Source organism: Lagenorhynchus albirostris, chromosome 1, assembly GCF_949774975.1.
Source record: "Lagenorhynchus albirostris chromosome 1, mLagAlb1.1, whole genome shotgun sequence".
Taxonomy (NCBI): Eukaryota; Metazoa; Chordata; class Mammalia; order Artiodactyla; family Delphinidae; genus Lagenorhynchus; species Lagenorhynchus albirostris.
The window spans coordinates 67,351,878-67,375,839 of NC_083095.1; the positions used below are offsets into that span (position 1 = coordinate 67,351,878).

Consider the following 23,962-nt stretch of genomic DNA (forward strand, 5'->3'; position numbering starts at 1 on the left):
AACACTGAAAGTTATTGTTTTACTTCACAGCATACTGGTGGCCCCAGTGTTTAGGATGAAAAGAAAATTTTCTAGTGAAGTTGTCACAGAGTATAACTACTCATAACATGTATTGCTGCTTGCTTTAAGTCCACTGCTAAAAGCACATGTACAGTGTTCGTGTTACAATTTGGTATAATTGATAAAATGTATAGACTACAAAATGCTTCTCTATTATCATAGGTCTGAGCTTGTTCACTATGTCTGATTAGTTTTCATCCAATGTGGATAACTAGGTAAATACATGCACACACACACACACACACACACACACACACACACACACACAATTAGGCCTAGCACCAAAGGACGTGATGGACCCAGAGGAAGCAACAACCATCCTAGCATCTAGGAACAAATATTTTGATCTATGGAAAGATTTGCAAACAAAAGGGGAAATGATAGAGGAAATTTTCCCACATCGAGGTATGGGGAAATCTTTCTGCCTTATACATCATGATTTAAATTAAAGTAGAATAGCCTGTTTTGTGGCCTGTCAGACATATGTTGTTCATCTCCTTTAACCATTAAGGGGGGAAAAATGCATTTAGAAATCAAAACTGAGTAACTGTGGTTCAGGCATCCAAGGTAGGAACTTGGTGGCCATTATGGACATGATTTTAGACACATTTCTGTTTAGCTGGGAACTTGCATTTTCTGAACTGTGTTGGACTCAGGGATGGCACCAGCTGTTCTCAAAGCAGTGTCTGCTGGCACCTGCCAGCTCCAACCTTATAGTTTCAAGATCTCTTGGAATTATTAAATTTTTTCTTTTATAATAGTAACAAATGAGACAGCTCAAGCCCTAGCTTCCTAGCAGGAGGCGCTAGGTTCTTTAGCCAGAGTATTACATGACAATAGAATTGTTAGATTCTATTAGATTTAGATTTTTAGCAGGAAAAAGTGATGTGTGTGTAGTGGCCAGTAGCTCCTGTTATTTATATGTTAATACCACATCAGAAGTTAAACCTACTTAGATATAATTTTATATCTAAGCAGCTGGGTACCTGGCAACAACAAGTCTCCCAGATAGACTGATTTTCAGGCTTATTCTTCTGAATTCCTCAGGGAATGAGATCTGTTTTCTGAGATTTATTTAAAGTTTGGGTTTTCACTCTTCCTCTTAATTCTAATTGGGTCTGTTGCACCACAGTGATGGATCAAGGGACTAAGATCTTAATCATGCAAGATTCAGATCCAAGACTTGGAACTCGGGAATATCTCTAACTCATGGTCCATTCCCCAAATTGAAGCAGGACTATGCCCCCATTTCAACAGGAAGTAGCCAGAGTGGTTGTTGCCCCATTCCCGTAAAGATTGGGGGAAAGTTAAAACAGGAGTAGGGAATTGAAACTGAGTCCCCCTGCCAAAATTTATGATGAACGTTTGTATCCAAAACTTTATTTCCTTTCTTGTCCTGCCCTTGTTTCCCTCAGGATTGAGGAAAATCAAAGAAAAGGGGGGCGTTGAAACTGAGCAGTACCCTTCAGGACCTTCCTAGATTCAAAAGCACCTCTGTGTCCCTTGTTCCTTGTTTATAGAAAAAAAAGGCCTTAGTCTCCTAGCCTTACCCAAGTTCTAAAGAACAGACTCAAGTAGTTAATGACTAACTAGTATATGACTCTGTTATTAGAGTCACAGGCCTCCTAGTTCCTCCTGAAGGGATATAGATAACAATCTAATGCATATCTTTGAGTTGTTCTGCATCCATTTGTGGAGAGGGGTGATTATATGCTGGACTCAAGCAGTAGACCCCAGATTAGTTGGAACCAGAAGGTTGATGATTGAGATTCCTGAAACATCACCCTGTTACCTTACCACCAACCAATTAGAAGAGTGTCTACAAGCTTGTCAAACACCCTGCAACACTCACCTCTGATGTTGTCTTTAAAAACCCTTCCCTGAAAGCCACTGGGGAGTTCAGGTCTTTTGAGCATGAGCTTCCCGTTCTCCTTGTTTGGTACCCTGCAGTAAGCTGTGTACTTCTTCACCACACCCATTGTCAGTAAATTGGCTTTGCTGTGTGTTGGGCAAGTGGACCCAAGTTTGTTTTGGTAACAGCTATTTATAGTCTTTATCCCACATACTGAACACTCATATACTTTGTTGTATTTGTTTGATTTTGTTATTGCTGCAAGTTGCATTGGATAAGGTTAAGTAATTTGTGGTACATACATTTTAGTAATAATTTCCAGAACACATCTGGCCTAAAGGATTTTAGTAAAGGAATGTGGACCCCTACTAATGAAAATCATACTACACAACTAAATGTCTTTTTCTCACATTAGCAATCTCAAGATTTGTAATGATTTTAAATAACTTACCTGATCAGTATTGCCTTAATTGATTACTAAAAGTACTTTAAGAGGAAGAATAATAAATTCAGCTGTTCTTAAAAACTTGCTTGTAAAATTATTTTTTATTATTTGTAATTACTTATTTTCATTATAAACTTAGAAATATCTCTTGGTTTAAAAATGTGGTTTCAAGAAACATACCAGTCTTGAGAACAAAAGTTTGCTCTCCAATAATAACAAGAAAAAATGTTTTTTTCCTCTAATTGTAGTCATGTGAAAGCCATTTTGCTATTTTATGATAGAACCGTAATCTTTCATTTAAGTCAACATTCTTTTGTTACTGGCTTCCCCAAAGAATCAATCTTGTCAGCAGAAAACAATGAAGCAAATAATAAAAGGTGAAAGTCACTTACGTAGAAGCTTTTCCCACTTAGTTTTTTAAAAGTTTATACCCAGCCATATTCTTAAAAGAATTTCATTCTCTTTTCAAAGATACGTAAATAGCAATAAAATACGTTAGAGGAGTAGAGTCCATTTATTCTTTTGGTTTCCTAGCCTGGTACAAAATAGAATGATTGAGGAAAGAGGGAAGCTTGTTGCCAGTACCTCAGTAGTATAGAAAACAAGCTTGACCAAGAGAGTGAGTGGGAAGACTCTTTTTGGTAGAAGTTTTAAGTATATTGGTAAGAAGTGGTTCTGTGCAGCTAAGGGGATGTGTCAATTTATTATTACTCTGCAGGTTCTAAATCAGTGCTATTAATACCATATTACTGGCTTTTGCAATATTTTAGTATTTTTATGAATTTGTATTGATGGTGGTGCAGTGGTTGAGAGTCCACCTGCCGATGCAGGGGACACGGGTTCGTGCCCCGGTCCGGGAAGATCCCACATGCTGCGGAGCGGCTGGGCCCGTGAGCCATGGCCGCTGAGTCTGCGCGTCCAGAGCCTGTGCTCCGCAATGGGAGAGGCCACAACAGTGAGAGGCCCGCATACCGCAAAAAAAAAAAAAAAAAAAGAACAGATTTTAAAATTGGTCAAGATGTCACTAAATGTGTTTCTATTTTTAAAAAATTTTTTTATTGTTAAAAATTTGTTGGGTTTTTTTTTTTTTTTTTTTTTTTTTTTGGCCTCTGCATGGCTTGTAGGATCTTAGTTCCCCGACCAGGGATTGAACCCAGGCCACGGCAGTGAAAGTGTCAAGTCCTAACCATTGGACTGCCAGGGAATTCCCTAAACGTGTTTTTAGAAAGTCTATTAAAATGGTTTATAGTTTTATACCTTGAAGGGGTAAATTCTTATGTTTATAGAAAATGGGCTTATACCTGGAGCTTTATGCTTTCAAATGCCAGATAAATGAGAACTTACTGAAATACAGGTTTTATAGTTAAAAATTTAAAATCTTTTATGCTTTAAGCCAACTACTACCATCTAAAATTACATTGAGATTTTAGAGGATGGTTGCGGTATTTCTATTAAATTCTGTTTTAGACTCTATTATAAAGAGCAGAAATAAAAATAAAATAAAGGTTTTATTTGCCTCTGGAAATCTTAGTATTTTTTGTTTCTTTTTTCCCTGTAATTGTTAGCAATATATAAAATAGGAAAATGTTATTTTTATGAAAAATGTTACAGGCTATTGCAAGCATGCTTTTTTGTTTATTCTTCTTGAAAAGCCATATACTTTTTTATTTAAATAAATTTATTTATTTATTCATGGCTGCGTTGGGTCTTCGTTGCTGCACAGGGGCTTTCTCTAGTTGTGGCAAGCGGAGGCTACACTTCATTATGGTGCAGGCTTCTCATTGCAGTGGCTTCTCTCGTGGAGCACGGGCTCTAGAGCGCAAGCTCAGTAGTTGTGGCACACGGGCTTAGTTGCTCTGCAGCATGTGAGATCTTCCTGGACCAGGGATTGAACCCGTGTCCCCTGCATTGGCAGGCGGATTCTTAGCCACTGCGCCACCAGGGAAGTCCCAGCAGTATACTTTTTGAGTGTACCTTAGGTGGGGAACTGACTGCTTGTGTTACCAGATGGTTATACAAAATTTTCTGTGCAGTTCCAGTTCCTCAACACACTGAATTATGAAGCTGTGTGTTTGTGTGTGTAAAATCTAACCTCCTTGGTTATTTCTGATAATTAGCCAGCTTTTGAAACCTCTATATGTTATGAATTTTTCTTGTATTTTACATTTCAAATAAAATTCCATGGGTCAGCTGACTCTGTATTTATACCTTAAGTTATTTACAGCTGAACTTGCTTAACCCAAAATATTTAAGTGCTTAGAATAGAGTCACCTGTATAATTTGAGTTTATCCGTAAGGGGAGAGGTTCCTAACATTTGTTGAGAGCCTACTATTTTTAAATACTAATAATATGAATTTATTAGTAGTTGCTATAGCCTGATTTTGTCTTTAATTTGCTTCCAAATCTGAAGTATTTAACACTATCTTTTAAAATTCCTTGCATGTTAGTTTGCTCCTTAATGATGTTGTCATTTCTGAATATATGTTTTTAAAATAAGCTCTGAAGACTGTTTTAAAATAATTAGATAAAAATTACCTATATCCAGTGTTTGCATTCAGTTTAAATTTTGTTTAAAGTAAGAAGAATCTTACAATAAAACATTTTGTTAAGTAATTTATTTGTTTTAAGCAAAATGTTCTTATTTAGAAATATTGGAAACTACAGTAATTGTGAAATACTTTAGGTTGATAGTATTAGCTGAATCAATGTTGGATGTTTTGCACTGGTGACCTCTAGTGGTCTTGCAGTTAAAAAAGTTGTTCTGCTGTCAGTGTCAAGTAATTTTTTTAGATTTTCATGTGATAATCACCTACTGATTGTTGAATAACTCAGATGATAAAATATAGCCCTAATGGGTACCTTTATCTATATTCAGAGGAAGAAAAGTTGTCTTAACAATAAAGTTTTGTTACTCTGAATTAACTGAGATTGGATATGGAAACAAATTTATAAAAAAGCTCATTTCTGTCTTACACTGTGTATGTAGTAATGAATTTCAAGTTAGTTATCTACTCAGTTTTATACTTTTGAAGTCAAATAATTAAAAACATTAAAATTAGTTGATTCTGGCAAATAAAAAATGAAAATTTATGGTTCTTTAAAAAGTTTATCCTTTATTGAACTTACTGCATATTCCATTTTTGAACCTTTTTCTCTTCTTAACTAAAGGACCTAGGTCTTTGACAATATCTTCATAATAAAAATATACTTCTTAAATCTAACTCTTAAGAGTGAGATTAATTTTTTAAATTTTTAAAAATTGTGAAATATAACTTACAGAAGTGTGTAAAATATAATTGCACAGGTTAGCGGTTTATTATAAAGAGGACAACCATGATATCACTCTTGGAGAGGTCAAAAAATAGAGTACTGCCAGCACCCTAGAAGCCTTAAAACTTGCCCCTTCCAAATCACCACTGCCTCCTTCCCTCGTAGGGGTAACCACTATCCTGGCTTTCTGTGTAATCATTTCCTTGCTTTTTTTTTTAGTATGTTACTATCTAAGTGTTCATTGCTTAAATGTATTAGTTTAGTTTTGCCTGATAGTGAAGTTTATATATATCAGTAGATCGTATAGGATGTTGTCTCTTGTGTCTTGCTCTTTTCCTCAATGTTATATTGGTTCATCTTTGTTGTTCGGAACCTTAATTTGTTCATTTACTTTACTTGGTAGTATTTCATTGTACTAACATACGACAATTTGTCTGTTTTCTGATCTGATGGTTATTTAGATTGTTTGCAGTTTTTGGCTGTTATAAAAAATGGGTGTGGGAATATTTTACATGTCTCCTAGTAGGCACATACATACATGCATTTCTGTTGGGTATGTAGCTAGGAATATATGGTTTTAATGTATTTATATCTTCAACTTTAATAGATAATACAAAACTTTCCAAAGAGGCTATACCATTTTATGGTCCCATAAGTCATTTATGAGAGTTTCTGTTGACTCACATCTTCCTCAACAAATAGTATTATCAGATTAAAAAATTTTTAGCCAACCTGGTGTTGTGTTTATTGTATTTTTAATTTGTATTTCTCTGAATACTAATGAGGTTGAGAACTATTTCACATCTTGATTGGCCATTTTGGTATCTTGTGAGCTGGTATTGTCAGTCTTTTTACAATATTTCTATCAGGCTGTTTTTTGTTGGTTTTTTTTTAAGTTGTATACCTTTTGGGGGAGCAGATAGGAATTATATATATGAGCCCATTCTCAGGTATATGTTTTGCAAATTTCTTCTATCTGGTTTGCCTTTTCAAAGAAAGATATTTTAAAATACTTTTTAAAATTTGTGCTAAAAATATAATATTTATCATCTTACCTGTTTTTAAGTGTACAGTTTAGTCAAGTGTATTCACACTGTTGTGAAGCAGATCTCCAGAATTTTTTCATCTTGCAAATCTGAAACATTAAACCCATTAAACAATTTCTCTTTCCTCCTTCCTCCCCACCTTGTAACTAGCATTCCTTTTTTTTTTTTTTTCCTGCCACATAGCTTGCGGGATCTTACTTCCACAACCAGTGATCCAACCAGTGCTCTTGGCAGTGAAAGCACAGGGTCCTAACCACTGGACCGCCAGGGAATTCCCCTCTACACTCTGTTTCTTTCAACTTGACTACTTAAGAGACCTCATAAAAGTGGAATTATGTAGTCTTTTTGTGACTTCCTCATTTGACATAGCATGTCCTGAAGGTTCATTCATGTAGCATGTGACAGGTTTTCCTACCTTTTTAAGGCTGAATAATATTTCTTTGTATATACCACATTTTGTTTATCCGTTCATCAGTTGATGGACAGTGGTGTTGCTTTCACCTCTTGGCTGTAGTAAATAGGCTGGCTGTGAATTATGGGTGTGCAATATCTTTTTGAGACCATGCTCTCAATTTTTTTGGATATATACCTAGAAGTGGAATTGCTAGATTATATGTGAGTTCCATTTTTAATTTTTTGAGCAACCTCCATACTGTTTTACATTATGGTTGCATCATTATAATTCCACCAACTGTGCACAAGAGTCCCAATTTCTCCACATCCTCACCAATGCTTGTTAACGAACACTTTGTTTTGAACAATTTTAGATTCACAGAAAAATTGAGCAGATAGGACAGAGCTCCCATATGTGGTGTGGCACTGCTGCCTGCCTCCCCTCCAGTTTCCCTTTGTTATTAATATCTTGCAATAGTGTGGTACATTTGCTACAATTAACCAGTTCTCATACATTATTATTATTAATGTTTGTCCATAGATTAAAGTTCATTCTGTGTTGTACTGGCTTATGGGTGTTGACAGTTGCATAATGTCCTGGATCTACCATTATAGTACCACGTAGAACAGTTTCACCGTTCCTAAAAGTTTCCTGTGCTTCACCTGTTCATCTTTCTCCTTACCCCCAAATGCTTGGCAACTACTGCTCTTTTTGCTGTCTCTAGTTTTGCCTTTTGTGGAATGTCATATAGTTGGAATTATACAGTGTGTCGGCTTTTAGACTGGCTTCTTTCACTTAGGAATATGCATTTAAGGTTTCTCCATGTCTTTTCTTGGCTTGATAGCTCATTTCTCTTTAATGATGAATAATATTCCCTGTATGGATGTACCAGAGTGTTTATCCATTTACCCATTGAAGGGTATCTTGGTTGATTCCAAGTTTTGGCAGTTATGAATAAAGCAGCTACAGACATTCATGTTCATATTTTTGTGTAGACACAGGTTTTCAGCAAATTTAGATAGATACCAAGGAGCATTGTGTTTTCAGTTTCAATTTTCAAATTCCAGTTATTCATTGCTAGTATATATAGGAAGGCAGTTAATTTTTGTCTTACCTTTGTATCTTCTAACCTTCCTATAATCGCTTATTGGATCCAGGAGGTTTTGGTAATTCTTTAGAATTTTCTTCGTAGACAGTCATGTCATCTGCAGAGTCTTATTTTTTCCTTCTCAATGTGTGTACTTTAAAATTTTCTTTTTTAAAAACATGGAATACTTCATGAATTTGCATATCCTCCTTGCTCAAGGGCCACGCTAATCTTCTTTTTATGGTTCCAATTAAAATGTTCTTTTCTTGTCTACTGCATTGGCTAGGACTTTGTGTATGACGTTGAATAAGAGTGGTGAAAGGGGATAGCCTTTCCTTGTTCCCTGTCTTAGGAGGCAAAGCATCTAGTTTCTCACCATTAAATAGGATATTGAGCTATAGGTTTTTGGTACATTATCTTATCAACTGCAGAAGTTCCTCTCTATTCTTAGCTTGCTGAGAGTTTTTGTCATGAATCAGTGTTTGATTTTATTGGATGCTTTTTCTGCATCTATTAATATGGTCATATGGTTTTTCTTCTTTAACCTGTTTAACCAGTTAATGATAGATTACATAAATAGATTTTCAGATGTTAAACCAGCCTTACATACCTGAAATAAATCCCACTTGTTACGTAATTCTTTGTATATATTGTTGGATTCAATTTGATAATATTTTGTTGAGGGTTTTTGCATCTGTGTTCATGTTCATGAGAGATAATTGATCAGTAGTTTTCCTTTCTTGTGACATCTGTCTGGTTTTGATAGTAGGGTAATGCTGGCTTTATTGAATGAGTTAGCAAGTGTACCCTCTGCTTCTATTGCTTAGAATAATTATAGAGAATTGGTATCATTTCTTCCCTAAATGTTTGGTAGAATTCACCATTGAACCCATCTGGGCCTGGTTCCTTCTGATATAGAAAGTTATTAACTATTGGTTTAATTTCTTTAATATCAATAGATACAGTCCTATTCACATGATCTCTTTCGCCTGTGTGATTTTGGTAGATTGTCTTTCAAGAAATTGTTCCATTTCATGTAAATTATCAAGTTTGTGGGCATAGAGTTCATAATATTCCTTTATTATATGTTCAGTGTCCTTGGGATCAGTAGTGATGATCTTTCTTTCATTTCATTTCTGGTATTAATTTGTTTTTTCTCTCTTTTCTTGGTTAGCTTGGCTAAGAAGTTAATCAATTTTATCGGTCTTTTCAAAGAATCTTATTTCATTGATTATTGGTATATTTTCAGCTTTATTGGTTTCTGCTCTAATTTTATTATTCTGCTTGCTGTAGGTTTATAATGCTATTCTTTCTCTGTTTGCCTAAGTTGGAAGCTAAATTGTTGATTTTAGATCTTTTCTAATATATACATTGGTGTAAATTTCCCCATAAGCACTACTTTTCCTACATTAAATGTGAATTTAAAGCCAATTTGAAAAGCTGTCAGAGTGGAGAGCATGTTTGTATGATTTCTAATTCTTTATATTTGCTGAAAGTGTGTTTTCTGGTCCACAGTGTGGCCTGTCTTGGTGAATGTTCCATGTGACTTTGAGAAGAGTGTCTATTTCTATTTCTCTAAGAAATGTCACTGGGGGGAATTCCCTGGTGGTACAGTGGTTAGGACTCCATGCTTCCACTGCCAGGGGCACAATGTGGCCAAAAAAAAAAAAAGAAAGAAAGAGGAAAAAATATGTCACTGGGGTTTTGATAGGGATTGCACTGAATCTGTAGATCAGTTGGGTAGTATTGATATTTTAATAATAGTAAGTCTTCCAGTCCATGAACATGGAATGTGTTTACACTTATTTCTGTCTTTAATTTCTTTTCTTTCTTTTTTTTAATATTTATTTATTTATTTTATTTATTTGGCTGCTCCAGGTCTTAGTTGCTGCATACGGACTCTTCCTTGCCGTGTGCAGGATCTTTAGTTATGGCATGTGAGATGTTCAGTTGCAGCATGTGGGATCTTTAGTTGGGGCATGTGGGATCTTTAGTTTGCGGCATGCAGGATCTAGTTCCCTAACCAGGAATCGAACCCAGGCCCCCTGCATTGGGAGCCCAGAGTCTTAACAACTGGACCACGAGGGAAGTCCCTCTGTCTTTAATTTCATTCAGCAATATTTTTTGATTTTCATTGTACCAGTCTTTCACCTCCTTATTTAAATATTATGTTAACTAAGTATTTTGTTCTTTTTGATGCTTTTGTAAATGGAATTGTTTTCATAATTTCCTTTCATGATTGTTCACTGATAGTGTATGGAAATGCTGTTGATTTTTGTGTGTTGACTGTGTCCTGGTATTTTGCTGAATTTGTAGTTGTAACAGACTTATGGAATTGTTTGGGTTTACTACATATAACATCATATCATCTGTGAACAGAGATAATTTTACTTCTTCCTTTCTAACTTAGATTCCTTTCATTTTTCTTGCCTCATTGCTCTGCTTATGACTTCTAGTACTATGCTGAACATGAGTGTTAGAAGCAGGCGTCCTTGTTCTGATTTTTGAGAGAAGGCTTTCAGTCTTTAACCATTGAGTACGACGTTCGTTGTTTTTTCTCATAAATGGCTTTTATTATGTCATGAGAGTTTCCTTTTATTCTTAGTTTGTTGAGGTTTTTTAATCAAGAAAAAGGTGTTCAGTTTTGTCAAATTCTTTTTCTGCATCAGTTGAAATGGTCATGTGTTTTTTATTCTGTTAATGTAGTATATTATATTAATTGGTTTTCTTATGTTGAGCCATCCTTGCATTGCAGGAATAAATCTCACTTGGTCATGATTTGTAATCTTTGTAATATGCTACTGAATTTGATTTACTAGTATTTTGTTGAGAGTTTTTGCATCAGTGTTTATAAGAGATACTGGTTTTCTTGCAGTACCTTTATCTAGCTTTGGCTCTTGGCACAGTGCTGGACTCATTGAGTTAAGGAATGTCCCTCCTAAATTTTTTGAAATGTTTTAGAAAGATTGGTGTTAATTCTTTAAATGTTTGGTAGAATTCACTAATAAAGCAATCAGTCTAAAGGTTTTGTTTGTTGGGAGATTCTTGATTACTAATTCAGTCTCTTGACTAGTTATAGACCTTTTCAGATTTTCTGTTTTTTTCATTATTCAGTCTTGGTGGATTTTGTGTTTCTAGGTTATCCAATTTGTTGGTGTACAATTGTTTGTAGTACTCTTATAATCCTTTTTATTTCTGTAGAATTGGTTGCAACGTCCCCACTTTCATTTCTGAGTTTAGTTATTTGTGTCTTTTTTTCTTAGTCAGTCCAGGTAATGGTTTGTCAATTTTGTTGATCTTTTTGAAGAACCAAGTTTTGATTTTGTTGATTTTTTTTCTGTTGTTTTTCTCTGCTTTATTTTATTTCTATGCTTTAATCTTTATTATTTCTTTCCTTCTGCTAGCTTTAGGTTTAGTTTGTTCTTTTTCTGAAATTCCTTAAGTTGTAAAGTTAGGTTGTTGATTTGAGTTCTTTCTTGCCTTTTTTTTTTTTTTTTTTTCCGGTACGTGGGCCTCTCACTGTTGTGGCCTCTCCCGTTGCGGAGCACAGGCTCCAGACTTGCAGGCTCAGCGGCCATGGCTCACGGGCCTAGCTGCTCCATGGCATGTGGGATCTTCCTGGACCGGGGCACGAACCCATGTCCCCTGCATCGGCAGGCGGACTCAACCACTGCACCACCAGGGAAGCCCCCTCTTTCTTGCTTTTTAATGTAAGCCTTTATAGCTATAAATTATTCATTTAGCACTGCTTTTGCTGTGTCCCGTAAGTTTTGGTAAGCTGTGTTTTCATTTTCATTCCTCTCTAAGTATTTTTTAATTTTTCTTATGATTTTTTTGTTTTATTAGTTGTTCAAGAGGGTGTTGTTTAATATCCACAAATTTGTGGCTTTTTCAAGTTTTTTTGTTACTAATTTCTAACTTCATCCATTGTGATCACAGGAGATTTTTTTAAATGATATTTAAGTTTTAAAATTGATTAGAGTTGATTTGTGTCCTAACATGTGGTCTGTTTTTGAGAATATCTCTTGTGTATTTGAGAAGAATGTATTCTGTTGTTGTTGGGTAGAGTGTTCCATATATGTCTGTTAGATCTAGCTGGTTTATTGAGTTGTTCAAGTCCTCTGTTTCCTTATTTTCGGTCTGGTTCTTCTATGTGTTATTGAGAGTGGGATATCGAAGTCTCCAACTATTATTATTGAACTATTTCTTCCTTTCATTCTGTCAATTTTTGTGTCATATATTTTGATGGTCTCATTAGGTATGTAAATATTTATAACTTTTTTGTTTTTTGCTGTATTAAACCTTTTATTAGTATATAATGTCCTTTGTCTCTTATGACCTTTTTTCATATAAAGTCTATTTTGTCTAATATTAATATAGAAGGCTTGCAAACCTTAATAGTATATACTAGGCTTTGCAGGTCACATTGGGTCTGTGTTGCCTATTCTAATTTTGTTTATTGTTTTTTTTTTAAACCATTTTTCACTCTGTGGCTGTCCAAAAACAGGTAGGTTGCCAATTCCTACTTTATCTTGAACAGAAGCTTTTTAATTATAGTGAATTTATCCATCCTTTTCTTTATTGTTAGTGTCTTTGTAAATATGATTTTTGTGGTTACTTTTTAAAGTGTTTATTTGCAAAGATGATGCTGTTCATGGTGCATTATGACCTGTAAAAGCAATCGAAAAGTCCACTGTCCATGATCCTTTACTAAATGTCAAATCTGTTATTTTATTGGTCCTTATTATCACTATCAGACACAATCTTTACCTTTTTAGTCTGTACAGGTCATAAGATCAGTTCCAGTAGTCATGACTTTTCTGTTGTTATCTGCTTTTTACTCTCCTCTCCAGTATTTTATGTTAGACTCTGTCCTTTTAAGTTTCATTTTAATGAATTCTTACCATTTCCTTGTCTTGTGTCTTTGTGAGTTACCTTCCTTCAGCTCCTGTTCAGAAGTTGCTTTGGGGTTCTTGCTGTTTTACAGGATTTGTGCTTCTTTGTTTAATTTACTGGATTCTCTAGGTATGGATGACTTTTAATACCAAAATGCCAAAGAAAGAAGTGAAAATGAATTCTCACAACAGTATAAGATTCTAATAGGAAGTATTGTAGTCTTTTTTTTTTTAATTCCTTAGAGGACAGTATGACTTGCACTTAGTTTGCAGTATCTTTCTCAACCAAAAAATTACCAGTTACTACTACTACTTTTTTAAAATTTATTTATTTGGCTGTGCTGGGTCTTAGTTGTGGCATGTGGTATCTTCATTGTTGCGTACAAGATCTCGCTGTGGCATGCAAGATCTTTTTAGTTGTGGCATGTGGTATCTTCATTGTTGCGTACAAGATCTCGCTGTGGCATGCAAGATCTTTTTAGTTGTGGCACACAGGTCTTTTTAGTTGTGGCATCTTTTTTTTTTTTTTTTTTTTTTTTAGTTGTGGCATGCATGCGGGATCTAGTTCCCTGACCAGGGATGGAACCTGGGCCCCCTGCATTGGGTGCGCAGAGTCTTAACCACTGGACCACCAGGGAAGTCCACTACTTCTTAAGAAGCAAAATAAAATGAGCTTCTTTCATTTTTTTCTGTTGCTAATTGTAAAATACTTATGAGATCTGGAAATTAGAGTCACATAAGGGTTCTACAGTATGTGATTCATGTTTGTTTTTTTTTAAAGCCAATACAGGAGAAAACCCTCAATCAGAATTTCTTGAAGCTGTGTAATGAAACTGATATATTCTACCTTTGCTCCACAGCTTAAGAGAGTCAGAAGTACTACTTTTCTCTTTAGGATCTAGACTATTATTAGGTTCTGAATCTTTACCATTGCTCCTAGATCTTTATTTTTGTTTTGAAATTTGTATGTAGACTAAGTGTTATATAGTTGTGTATAATTTCTCAGGTCTTACGGAGTTGTGAATGATTTCATTTAATTTTTCCAAACTTAATGTGTTAAATTATTCAGATGAATTCATTTGTTCTGATTCCATGTTCACTGAAATTTTTTAAAAATTAACCATAATTTAGCTTACAAAGTAGCTTACTTTATCTTAATGGGCAAATACACCTATTGGTCATCTCGGCAAGAGCATGAAAGTTAATTTTATTGTAAATATGTTCATAACAGCAAATATCCCCATGTAGATGCCAGCCTCCTTAAACATTACTCTTTAGTGTGGGGTGTATAAAGGAGGCTGACATGCTGGGAAGGGCCAGAAAAAGATGGAGAATTGTCTCTCTGAGAAAATAAGGCAATTAAAAGGAAAAAAAATTCTCTAACTGTAGAAAATGACAACAGAAAGTAATGAGGTCATTGAACATAAATTGGCTTAACTTAAACTATTTGCAATACTCTGGATAATTGTTTCAAGAGATAAAACAATTTGGAGTGTGGTGGATAGAATGGAAAAGATTATAAATTTTTAAGTATTTCATGAAAGAAATGCTTTTGAGGGAATATTACTGTTTTTTAAACAAGCAATATCTAATTTGAGGAAAAATATTTATCTACTTGTGAATATAATATTTTTTAGTTCTTTGTGACTTGTTTGTTAGGAATTAGGTGCAATTTTTACATACAAAATTTCCTTTCAAAAGTATGTAAAACTTAATATTAGAGACCAAAAGGATTATAAGCAAATAGCTAATTTATAGTTATCTTTATTTTAAAGTGATTGTATTATCTAACAAAGAAAGTTTGATCAACTGCTTCTATGAATTTCAAATCTTGCTGTCATGAGTAAAAGGGCAGAATTTTACATTTATTGTTTTCCTTTTTTCAATTTCCTATGTATAGTTAAGAAAAAAATGAAAATAAATGAACTTTTTGTATTTTTAGGCCCGGATAGCATTTTTGCAAGGAGAAAGAAAAGGTCAAGAAAACTTGAAGAAGGATTTAGTAAGAAGAATAAAGATGTTAGAATATGCATTAAAACAAGAAAGGTATGTGTCCCTCATTTTCTTATATGAATAAAATAAAGTAGAACAATATTACTCTCTTTATGTATTATTATACAGTGTATTTAACGCCTTTTGAAAGATACAAAGGTTTGCCCAAAATACAGGACGATGTTTTGATTTGATTCTTATATAGGAAAAGAAAAAAAGATTAAAATCTTTAAATTGAAATAATATCTTTTATTATAGAGTCCAAGTTTTTTCTTTTTTACAGATTAGGAAAAATTTATCTTTACTTGGGTGTATATTTTAGTTGGGCAATTTATCTTATTTTTTTTCTTTTACATCCAGTATATTTTTTTTCTCCAACTTCTTTTGCAAGTAAAGTTTAAAGAAACAGACATTCATATTATGCTTTATTTGTCATTGGAGAAATATATACCAGTAGTTAGTTACTTACCTATGTAGAAAAGGAAAAAAAAATTGTTTTTCTTTCAACAATTTATTATTAAATTTTCAGGGCAAAATATCACAAATTAAAATACGGCACAGAACTGAACCAAGGTGATTTGAAAATGCCAACCTTTGAATCAGGTAAACTTGATTCTTTTGTTAATCTCCCCCCGCCCCCCACACACACACCCCATGCAAGAAAAACTGGTTTAAGCTCATTTTTATGTAACAAACATGTTCTCTTTACCCCCATTTTGCTTTGAAAGCATCAGTTAGTTAGATGGTTGCCTATTATAATACTGTCTAGAATTTGGGGAAAAATAATAAATGAATAAAAGTAAGTATCAATAGTGTCATCTACATAATCTCCTACATACTTTCTTGTTTTGAAACCTGTGTAAAACTGGGTGTATTTTTGGTTGTAATTAGAAGTGGAAGGTAATGAGTAACTCTTTGTACCACCTGTAGGCAATTCTTATCCAAGTCTATATAAGCTTAATTTTGTATTAGTAAAAAGTTATTTTTTTTTCTAGAGAAGCTGTGATTAACTCATAAAGAAATTGCAAATTTGAATTTGGAAACTACGGAGGCAGCCAGATAAGGATAAGAGAAGGAAAACATTATCTCCAATTGGCCTTGCTCTTTACTAAAGTAGTGAGTGTGAGAGTAGTATGTGATGAACAGTTATGCAGGAAGAGAGGGCTGGATATAGGAAAAGGCTATAACAGTTTAGTGTTAATTTAGGGTTCCATATGATTACAATTTGAGTAATCTAAAAGTTTAATAAGGAAAGAATATTTTGATTTATGTTATATAATATTTGGGAATATTACTGCAATTTTCTATTTCTGAGGTATATGTAGAACCCATTTATATACACAGTTTGATGGTGCAGGCAAATTGAATTCTATACTGTTCTTGGCTGCTGGTTACTAAGATAAGGGAAAAAAATGTGTCTTTATTTTGATATACAATTTTTCTTCTCCTTGTATTGTTGTTTCCATTCCTAATAAAGTCAAAGTGTACATGGTAGGGAAAATAAAACAAATAGGGATTTTTTTTTTAAGTTAAATGTTACAGTAAATTTTTAAAATTTAGCTAATTGGTTTTGGTTTAACATCAAGTACTTAAAACTTGGCAGAAAACACCCTATATGTACAACCTGCAGTTGATTTATTCTTAGGTCTTCTCCACTTACCAATTTTAGCACCACAACCATATCTTCCTAGTTGTCATATATAAAATTAAGAGACCAAGATAGGAGTGGCATAGGTTTCCTTTGATCTAGCTTTTAAGTGGTTACGAAGACTCAGGTGCCAGGGGACAATATTATGGTCTCCTCCTTGGAAAAGCTATAATAAATGATAAAAAGATGGAAGGCCTGTATATTTTGGGCCATGTTTACTGCAGCAGTCCCATTATAGTTAGAGGGAGTACAGTGGTTTCACCATAGAGAAAACCTGATATCTTCATAGCTTTTCTTTAACTCATTTTTTTTCTAATATGGCTAGAATATTCAGAAAATAATCACTGTTTTTTTTTGGCCGCTCCGCATGGCTTGCAGGATCTTAGTTCCCAGACCAGGTATTGAACCCGGGCTACAGCAGTGAAAGCGCTGAGTCCTAACCACTGGACCACCAGGGAATTCCCCACTTAGTATAACTTGAGGACTGTCCCCCTAACTTGGTCTGTATAAATGTGAGGAACAGCCCCACTGTTCCTGGAACTAGAGTCGGAATTGGCTAACTGGTCTTGGTACAAGTTGGTATAAAGGAAAATCATTAGCACGTAATCTCTCCTGCCCCCAACTGAAATGAGAGAAAAACAAGTCTGTTTTTATCTATATAAACTTAACTATTAAAACTTCCTTAAATTGAAGAATAAAATAACAACCAAGTATTTTATTTATAGGAAACAATAATAATAAAGTAGATTATTTCTACTGATGTAGAAAAACTACTCAGGATGTTTAGTGGAAAACAAACAAAGGAATGGGCAAAAATACACCATGCAAACAATGAGATAAAATTATTTACATCAAAGTATAGAAAGAAATAAACATTAAATGAATCAGTGTTGCCTTTTATATACTTAAAATAAATCAAAATGTAAAAAAGAGAAAACGTACGAAATACTGTTATGAAAGAAGTACAAGGTATGTGTGTTTTTATACCCTTGTCCTAGTAATACCAGTATATATATCCTAAACTTAACTCTATAAAAGGGGGTGTATCCAAATCTGTAAACAGCTCCTATTTCCCTACATTTAAGGGAAAAAATCTACAACAGTAAACATATGGGTAAAAGACTTGAAAAGCCACCAATAAAAGACGATATCCAAATGGCCAATAAACATACGAAATGATGCTCAAATGTATTGGTTTATACAACTTACAACCACAGCACAGTACAATTAGACACCTACCACAATGTGAAAATGAAAAAGAGAAAATGTCATGTGTTGCTGAGGATGTGGATCAACCAGGATTTGCACACCTTCTGGTGTTGGAATTCTAGTTTGATAAAACTGCTCTGAAAATGATTTGTCAGTACAAGTTTCCCCCAGTATCCCAAAGTAGAGCATTCCTGTTCATAAGCCAAAATGACATAAAACAAAGACGCAATTTACCTTTGGACACATCTTGCTAATGATGCGCAAAATAGATCAAGATAAAGCACAGATGATAATAGACACAGTTCAAAAATATGGGCTTGTTTCGGAGCTTGGTGGTGCCTCTCTCGCTGCTTGGGGGTGCGTGCTGCCACTGTTAACAGTTCACTGCAAAACAAATGCTGAAGGCTGTTTTTTCTTTTCGCCTTTTTTCATAAAGAGTGAAAATTCTCTCTGAATTTTTTCAGTTAGGCTAGCGAAAACAGGTACTAAATGTAGGTCTTTCATAAAAGCGAGGTGGCCTAAAGAGAGCTTTCGAAAAGCGTGGGATAACTGTATTGCTAAAGGGAACATAGCATGCCCCGTGGCCCAGTAATTCCACTCCTTAAAATGTTCATCACAAGGCTTGTATAAGAATGTTCATAGTATCATTACTTTTAATAGCAAAAAACTGGAAGCAATTCACATGTTCTTCACCAATAGAATAGACAAATATATTGTGATATTTTAGTGTAAGGAAATGCTGTTTAGCAAAAAAAAAAAGTGAATAAACTATAACTAGACTAAGCTATAACCAAAAGTGAATAAACTATAACTAAATTTTATGTGGATCACATAAAATTGAAAATTGATAGAAATGATTTCATATATATCAAATTCAAAAATTAACCTAGTGTTTAGAAATCAGGGTAGTGTTAATATCCTTTTAGGAATATCTAGTTAGACTTGGGAAAGGGCACGATGAAAGTTTTTGGGGGTGCTGATGACATTTTATTTCTTCATCTAGGTACTGGTTACATGGGTGTGTTAAAAAATTCATTGAGCTGTACGCTTAGGATGTACTTCAAGAATATTTTTACCAACATTATTTATAATAGTGAAAAATGGAAACATTTCAACATTAGGGAACTGGTTAAATTAAATAGGTATATACTTTCTGTAGATTATATACTTATTTTATATGATGTTAATCTATATTGCCATAGAATGTTCAAGATACATTAAGTATTGAAAGCAGCTTGTAGTGTAGTACACACACTTTGACCTTTTTTTTTTTTTTTTAATTTAAGGAGGGGAGAAGCTGATGTTATTTTCAGATGGAAAATATGGAATGATAAAATCTCAAGTACTAACACTGTTGGTGATAGGATTTGGGGCAATTTGTATTTCTTTTTTTTAAATGTATTTTTTTGGCCAGTTAATTATGTGTTATATGTGATTTAAAAATAGGCAAAATGGTATAAATAGAAAAAGTTATAAATAAAAAATGGGGGCTATTAGAATGAGATAATTATTTCTGGAAATTATAGATGTTTCTACGTGCACAGGGGAAGAATGAGAAGATATTAATAACGGATTGTTAAGGTTAGAGAAGTAATACCTGCAGAGAATATTTGAATTGCTACCAATAACTGTTTGTTCATGTGACTCTGAGGAGTCTAGGAGCCTAATGACTGTAAGCCATGGTAAGAGTTCTCAACATTCAATGTGAGGGCTTGTCTTCTATGGCCCTATATTCTTTGCTTTATCATAATTTTTATAATGGGAAATTGCAGGAAAATATTTCTGTATCATTAGTGCCAATGAATAGTTTTAAATATCACTGTGGATATACTTGTTGAGAGCTTAACTCATCTGAAGTTATACTGTTTATTAAACTCTTTTTTAATGCATACACTTTGTTACCGGAGAATAAAATATGACTTTTTACATATAGTAAAAACTGTTTTCTGGTCTAACTTTTAGTTCTAAAAATGAAATCGACTGTATAGAGTCTTGTATGTAGCCTTAGAGTCTGCTGATACAGACTCTAAGTTATTCACTAGTTTTATAAATATATATCTAATTTCTAAACAATGTTGATTTTGAAAAGTTTATATAAATAGTAAATATCACTTTTTAATTTCAAAAGCATTCAACAGCAGAATTCTGGTATTAAAAAATGGATTTTAATAAAATTTCATTTCAAAGCCTGGGCTTTTGATTTTTAAATCACTTGTAATAAAACAAGGAGGGTGGTGCCTAAGTGTTTGGACTGTCAGGATAAACACACTTTAAATGAGTGATCCACAGTAAACACTCAATAAAAGTTAATTTTCTTCTATCCTTTATAAAATATTTTGGTATATTCTTGTGGGACTTTATCCCTAAGAGAACTTTGGCAGTATTATCAGGAGTTGAAGTAACGTGTATGAAACTTGTCTTGTTTTTGTTGTTGTTGTTGTTACTGTTAATTTTAGAAGAAACCAAAGACACAGAGGCTCCCACAGCACCTCAGAATAGCCAGTTAACGTGGAAGCAGGGCAGACAGCTGTTAAGACAGTGAGTAATGGTTCATTTTCACCTTTCTTTAAGGATCTAGGTATGAAAGTGCTTCTATTCAGTCACTTTGCAAGTGAAAATTATTTAATGATAATGGGACAATGTGTATAGTTTTCATATTGCTTCTTTTTTGTTTTGTTAGATGCTTGGATCTTTTTAAAGTTTTGTTTCCTCTGAATGTTTCTCTAAACATTTCTCAGAATGATGTTTTTTTCTTATTTATGGAGTAGGATGTCATAAAGACTAGATGTCTTGAAGACCAGAACAAAAATAGGGAGTTCATACTTATAGACATTCTCATTTCCATCACTGGAAAATTTACATATTTCGTTTTAAGTGAGATTGTGACTGGCTTAGAGAAGCAATTTAACTGGTTATCAGAAACTTTTCAGAAGTGGCTTGCTAAATCCTGCTTCTACTTGAATCTTTAAGGAAGCTTTTTTTTTTTGAGGAACCTTTTTGATGTTTGAATTCTTTGCCGTATTAGAAGTACTTACGTGGCAAATATTATTGTCTTATCTATTTGTTCTTTTCCCTTGTATTTTGAAAACTTTGGTACTCGCGTATTACTGAAATCTTAGGTAATTCAACTTTCTCAACTCTAGGCATCTTTACCATCGCTTCAGTAACCCAGTGAAGTATGGTCACACCCTTGATCTTGTTATAACCTAGAACTGCCCTACCTCTGGAATATTCCTTGATCATATTCCACTTTTCTTACTCCAGTTCCCAGGTTATTTGTCCTCTGACCTTACTTTGATCTTTAGATCCTTGACTGTTTCATTTCCCTTACCTCCTTTACCTATTGTTGGTTTAATTTTTTTTTTTTGGCGGTGGGGTTTTTTTGTTGTTTCTTTTTGTTGTTTCCCTAGCTTCCACTTAGACCCCATGATCCTTTACCCTTTTGCTGGTACCCTTAACTTTCCTGCTGCCCACTCCTTACCCCCACCACCAGTCATTTTACTATACCTACCTACAGTATCCCAGCCCTAATGAGTCTTACTGTCTATTGCTTCTGTTTCTAATTAATTCTTAGAGAAAAATCACAGAATTGTGTGAATGCCATTACACATTCACGGTTTCCTGTCCAAACATTGCATAGAGCCTTTTTCCATATCCCTGGTCATCTCCTGCTCCCATTGCCCTCAGTGGATATTCTGAACTTTTACCACATCTCAGCCCATTCTCCCTTACTCTCATTAGAGCACCTCAAGCTCTACTTCACTGAAATCATGAAGGCTATCAGGTGAGAACTGTCTTCACTTTTTGCTTTCCTTTCTGAAAATGTATTTAAACCTCATATTCATCATCTCGGTTTCTAATGTTCCATTCAAAGAAGTGTTTATCAATCTGGACAGTTAGTGACTAAAACTCACACAAACTTCAAAAACAGATTACTGTCTGGAAGGATGCTGGGATAGCTAGCAGAGTTGAGGGAAGTGCTGATTAACTGAGTGTTAGAAACTTAAGAGCTAGTGTATCACTGAAGATTTCTCAGGGACTGGAAACACCCAGGATATGTTCTTACTCTCTGGTGTTCTACTCCTCTGTGTATCAGTTTTATTTTCTACTGAAAACCACTTTTCTCCAGGTGGCAGGGGATCCCTTATTTTAGTCAGAATAATTTCTGAGGATTGGATTTGTCTTAACTTGATCAAATAACTGCCCACGAGTCAGTTATTTTTACCTGGGTTGTTTAAGATCTTGACAGTTCTTTTAGACCACATGGCTAGAGTGCGGTGGGAGTTTTTTTCCTCAAAAGAGGATCGCGTTTTTTTAGAAGAGTATGACGGCTATAGAGAAATCAGTTGCACAGTATTTCTCTCATAAATGCCTAATCCCATTGCCTGGCTTTATATTGTGTCTCTTCTCATTTTTCTGTAACAGTAGTTTATCTCCATAGTCTTCCTTATTCATTTCTCAACTGTCTAGTTTGTTTTCCATTTTGATATTCCCCTGAAGCTTCTATCACAAACATGTTTATGAGGACCTTTTTGTTCATATTGATCTTTTGGAAATATTTGACATTAACTCTTCATTTCTTTTTGAAACTCTGTTTTTCTTACTTTCATGAAACTACTCTCTGCTTTTTTTACCCTCATTTCTCAAGTTCTTTCTTTTAATTTTCCTTTGAGTTTCTTATTCTTCCAGCCCTTTAGATGTTTGTGTCCCCAGGTTTTGTTTTTACTTATGCTTTTTCTCTGGGTAACTTCATTTAAATCCATGGCTTCAAATATCTCCAAACACTAATGACTCCCAAATCTGTACACCCAGTCCAGTCCCTTCTGAGCTTTTGACCTTCTTACCATTGTGCCTAATAAATGTTACCACTTTCATAGATACTACTTGATTATTTGATAGGTACCCTCTAAACCATATTCTGACCCTTTATTCTTTATTTTATTCAGTAGAACCACCATGCAACCATCCCAGCTAGAAACCTGAAAATTTTCCAAAATTCTTATATCTTCTTTTATTCTACTGCCATATTTACTTGTGTACCAAATCACTAAGATATTTTATTTTTCTCACATTTCTCCTCTTCTCAAGTTTTAATTCTTGCTGTGTTAGTGTCCTAACCAGTCTCCCTGTCTTTAGCTTTCACTTAAAAATCCTCTATTATTTTGTCAGCAACATATAAAAAGAAACAAAAAAGGCTTCTTTTTAACATCTTCCCTTAGCCTGTCAAATACTTTAGGAAGAAATTTTAAAATTTGTCACACAAAGCCGTTCATGACCCATTATCTATACTTATGTCATGATTCAGTCCCTTTCTTCTTTTTGAGTCTCATCCTAGATCCTCGGTTAGGTACCCTGGTTTAGATAACAAGGAAAGTTTGAAAACCGCGGGACTGTAGGACTGCTATAAGACCTTAGATCCTAGAAGGAGAACTAATCTATCCATCAACCTCTGGCTAAGAGCCAGGGTTTAAACGTAGCATGTCATTGTTCTGAGGTTTATTTCTGTTCATCCTTTACCACTTTCTGGAATTTTTTTTTTTTTTTAAGTAATATATATCATCAACTCCTAAAAGTTTTTTAACGCTCTAGGTCTTTTTAGGCTTCAGGATAATTGGCCCTTAATTAGTGTTAGCCATCTATATGCTTTTTAAATTAAACTATGGTTTGTAATCGGCCTTTTTTTTTTTGGTAGAACTGGAACTAGTCTAGAGAGAAGAAAGTTATTGAGACAAAGGAAGAGTAAATTTTATAGGATTATGGATTTTTCTAAAATCTTTGATGTGATTTTGATTTGACAAGATTGCATGTATTAGCAATATGTGGGATTTAATATTTTTAATTTTCTCTTATAGATATCTTCAGGAAGTAGGTTACACAGATACAATATTAGATGTACGGTCTCAGCGGGTAAGATCATTACTTGGACTATCTAATTCAGAACCAAATGGATCAGTAGAGACAAAGAATTTAGAACAGATCCTGAATGGAGGTGAATCTCCTAAGCAAAAAGGACAAGAAATCAAAAGGTATGACCTATACTTATAGGTTAACATTGTTTTTATA

At 34.2% G+C, this 23,962-nt stretch overlaps 1 protein-coding gene and 1 pseudogene across 4 annotated transcripts in view; one reads left to right on the forward strand and one right to left on the reverse strand.

Moving 5' to 3' along the window:
- Positions 1-23,962, forward strand: part of STRN3 (striatin 3) — a 114,474-nt gene that overhangs the window by 44,951 nt on the left and 45,561 nt on the right. For 3 of the 4 annotated variants that reach the window (XM_060143919.1, XM_060143936.1, XM_060143944.1), the window contains exons 2-5: positions 14,993-15,096; positions 15,572-15,645; positions 20,356-20,437; positions 23,752-23,925. In XM_060143919.1, the coding sequence (XP_059999902.1) occupies positions 14,993-15,096; positions 15,572-15,645; positions 20,356-20,437; positions 23,752-23,925 (434 nt within the window). The remainder of the gene's footprint in view (positions 1-14,992; positions 15,097-15,571; positions 15,646-20,355; positions 20,438-23,751; positions 23,926-23,962) is intronic. The other variant, XM_060143927.1, reaches the window with a different exon arrangement.
- Positions 8,329-8,416, reverse strand: LOC132504682 (U6 spliceosomal RNA; annotated as a pseudogene).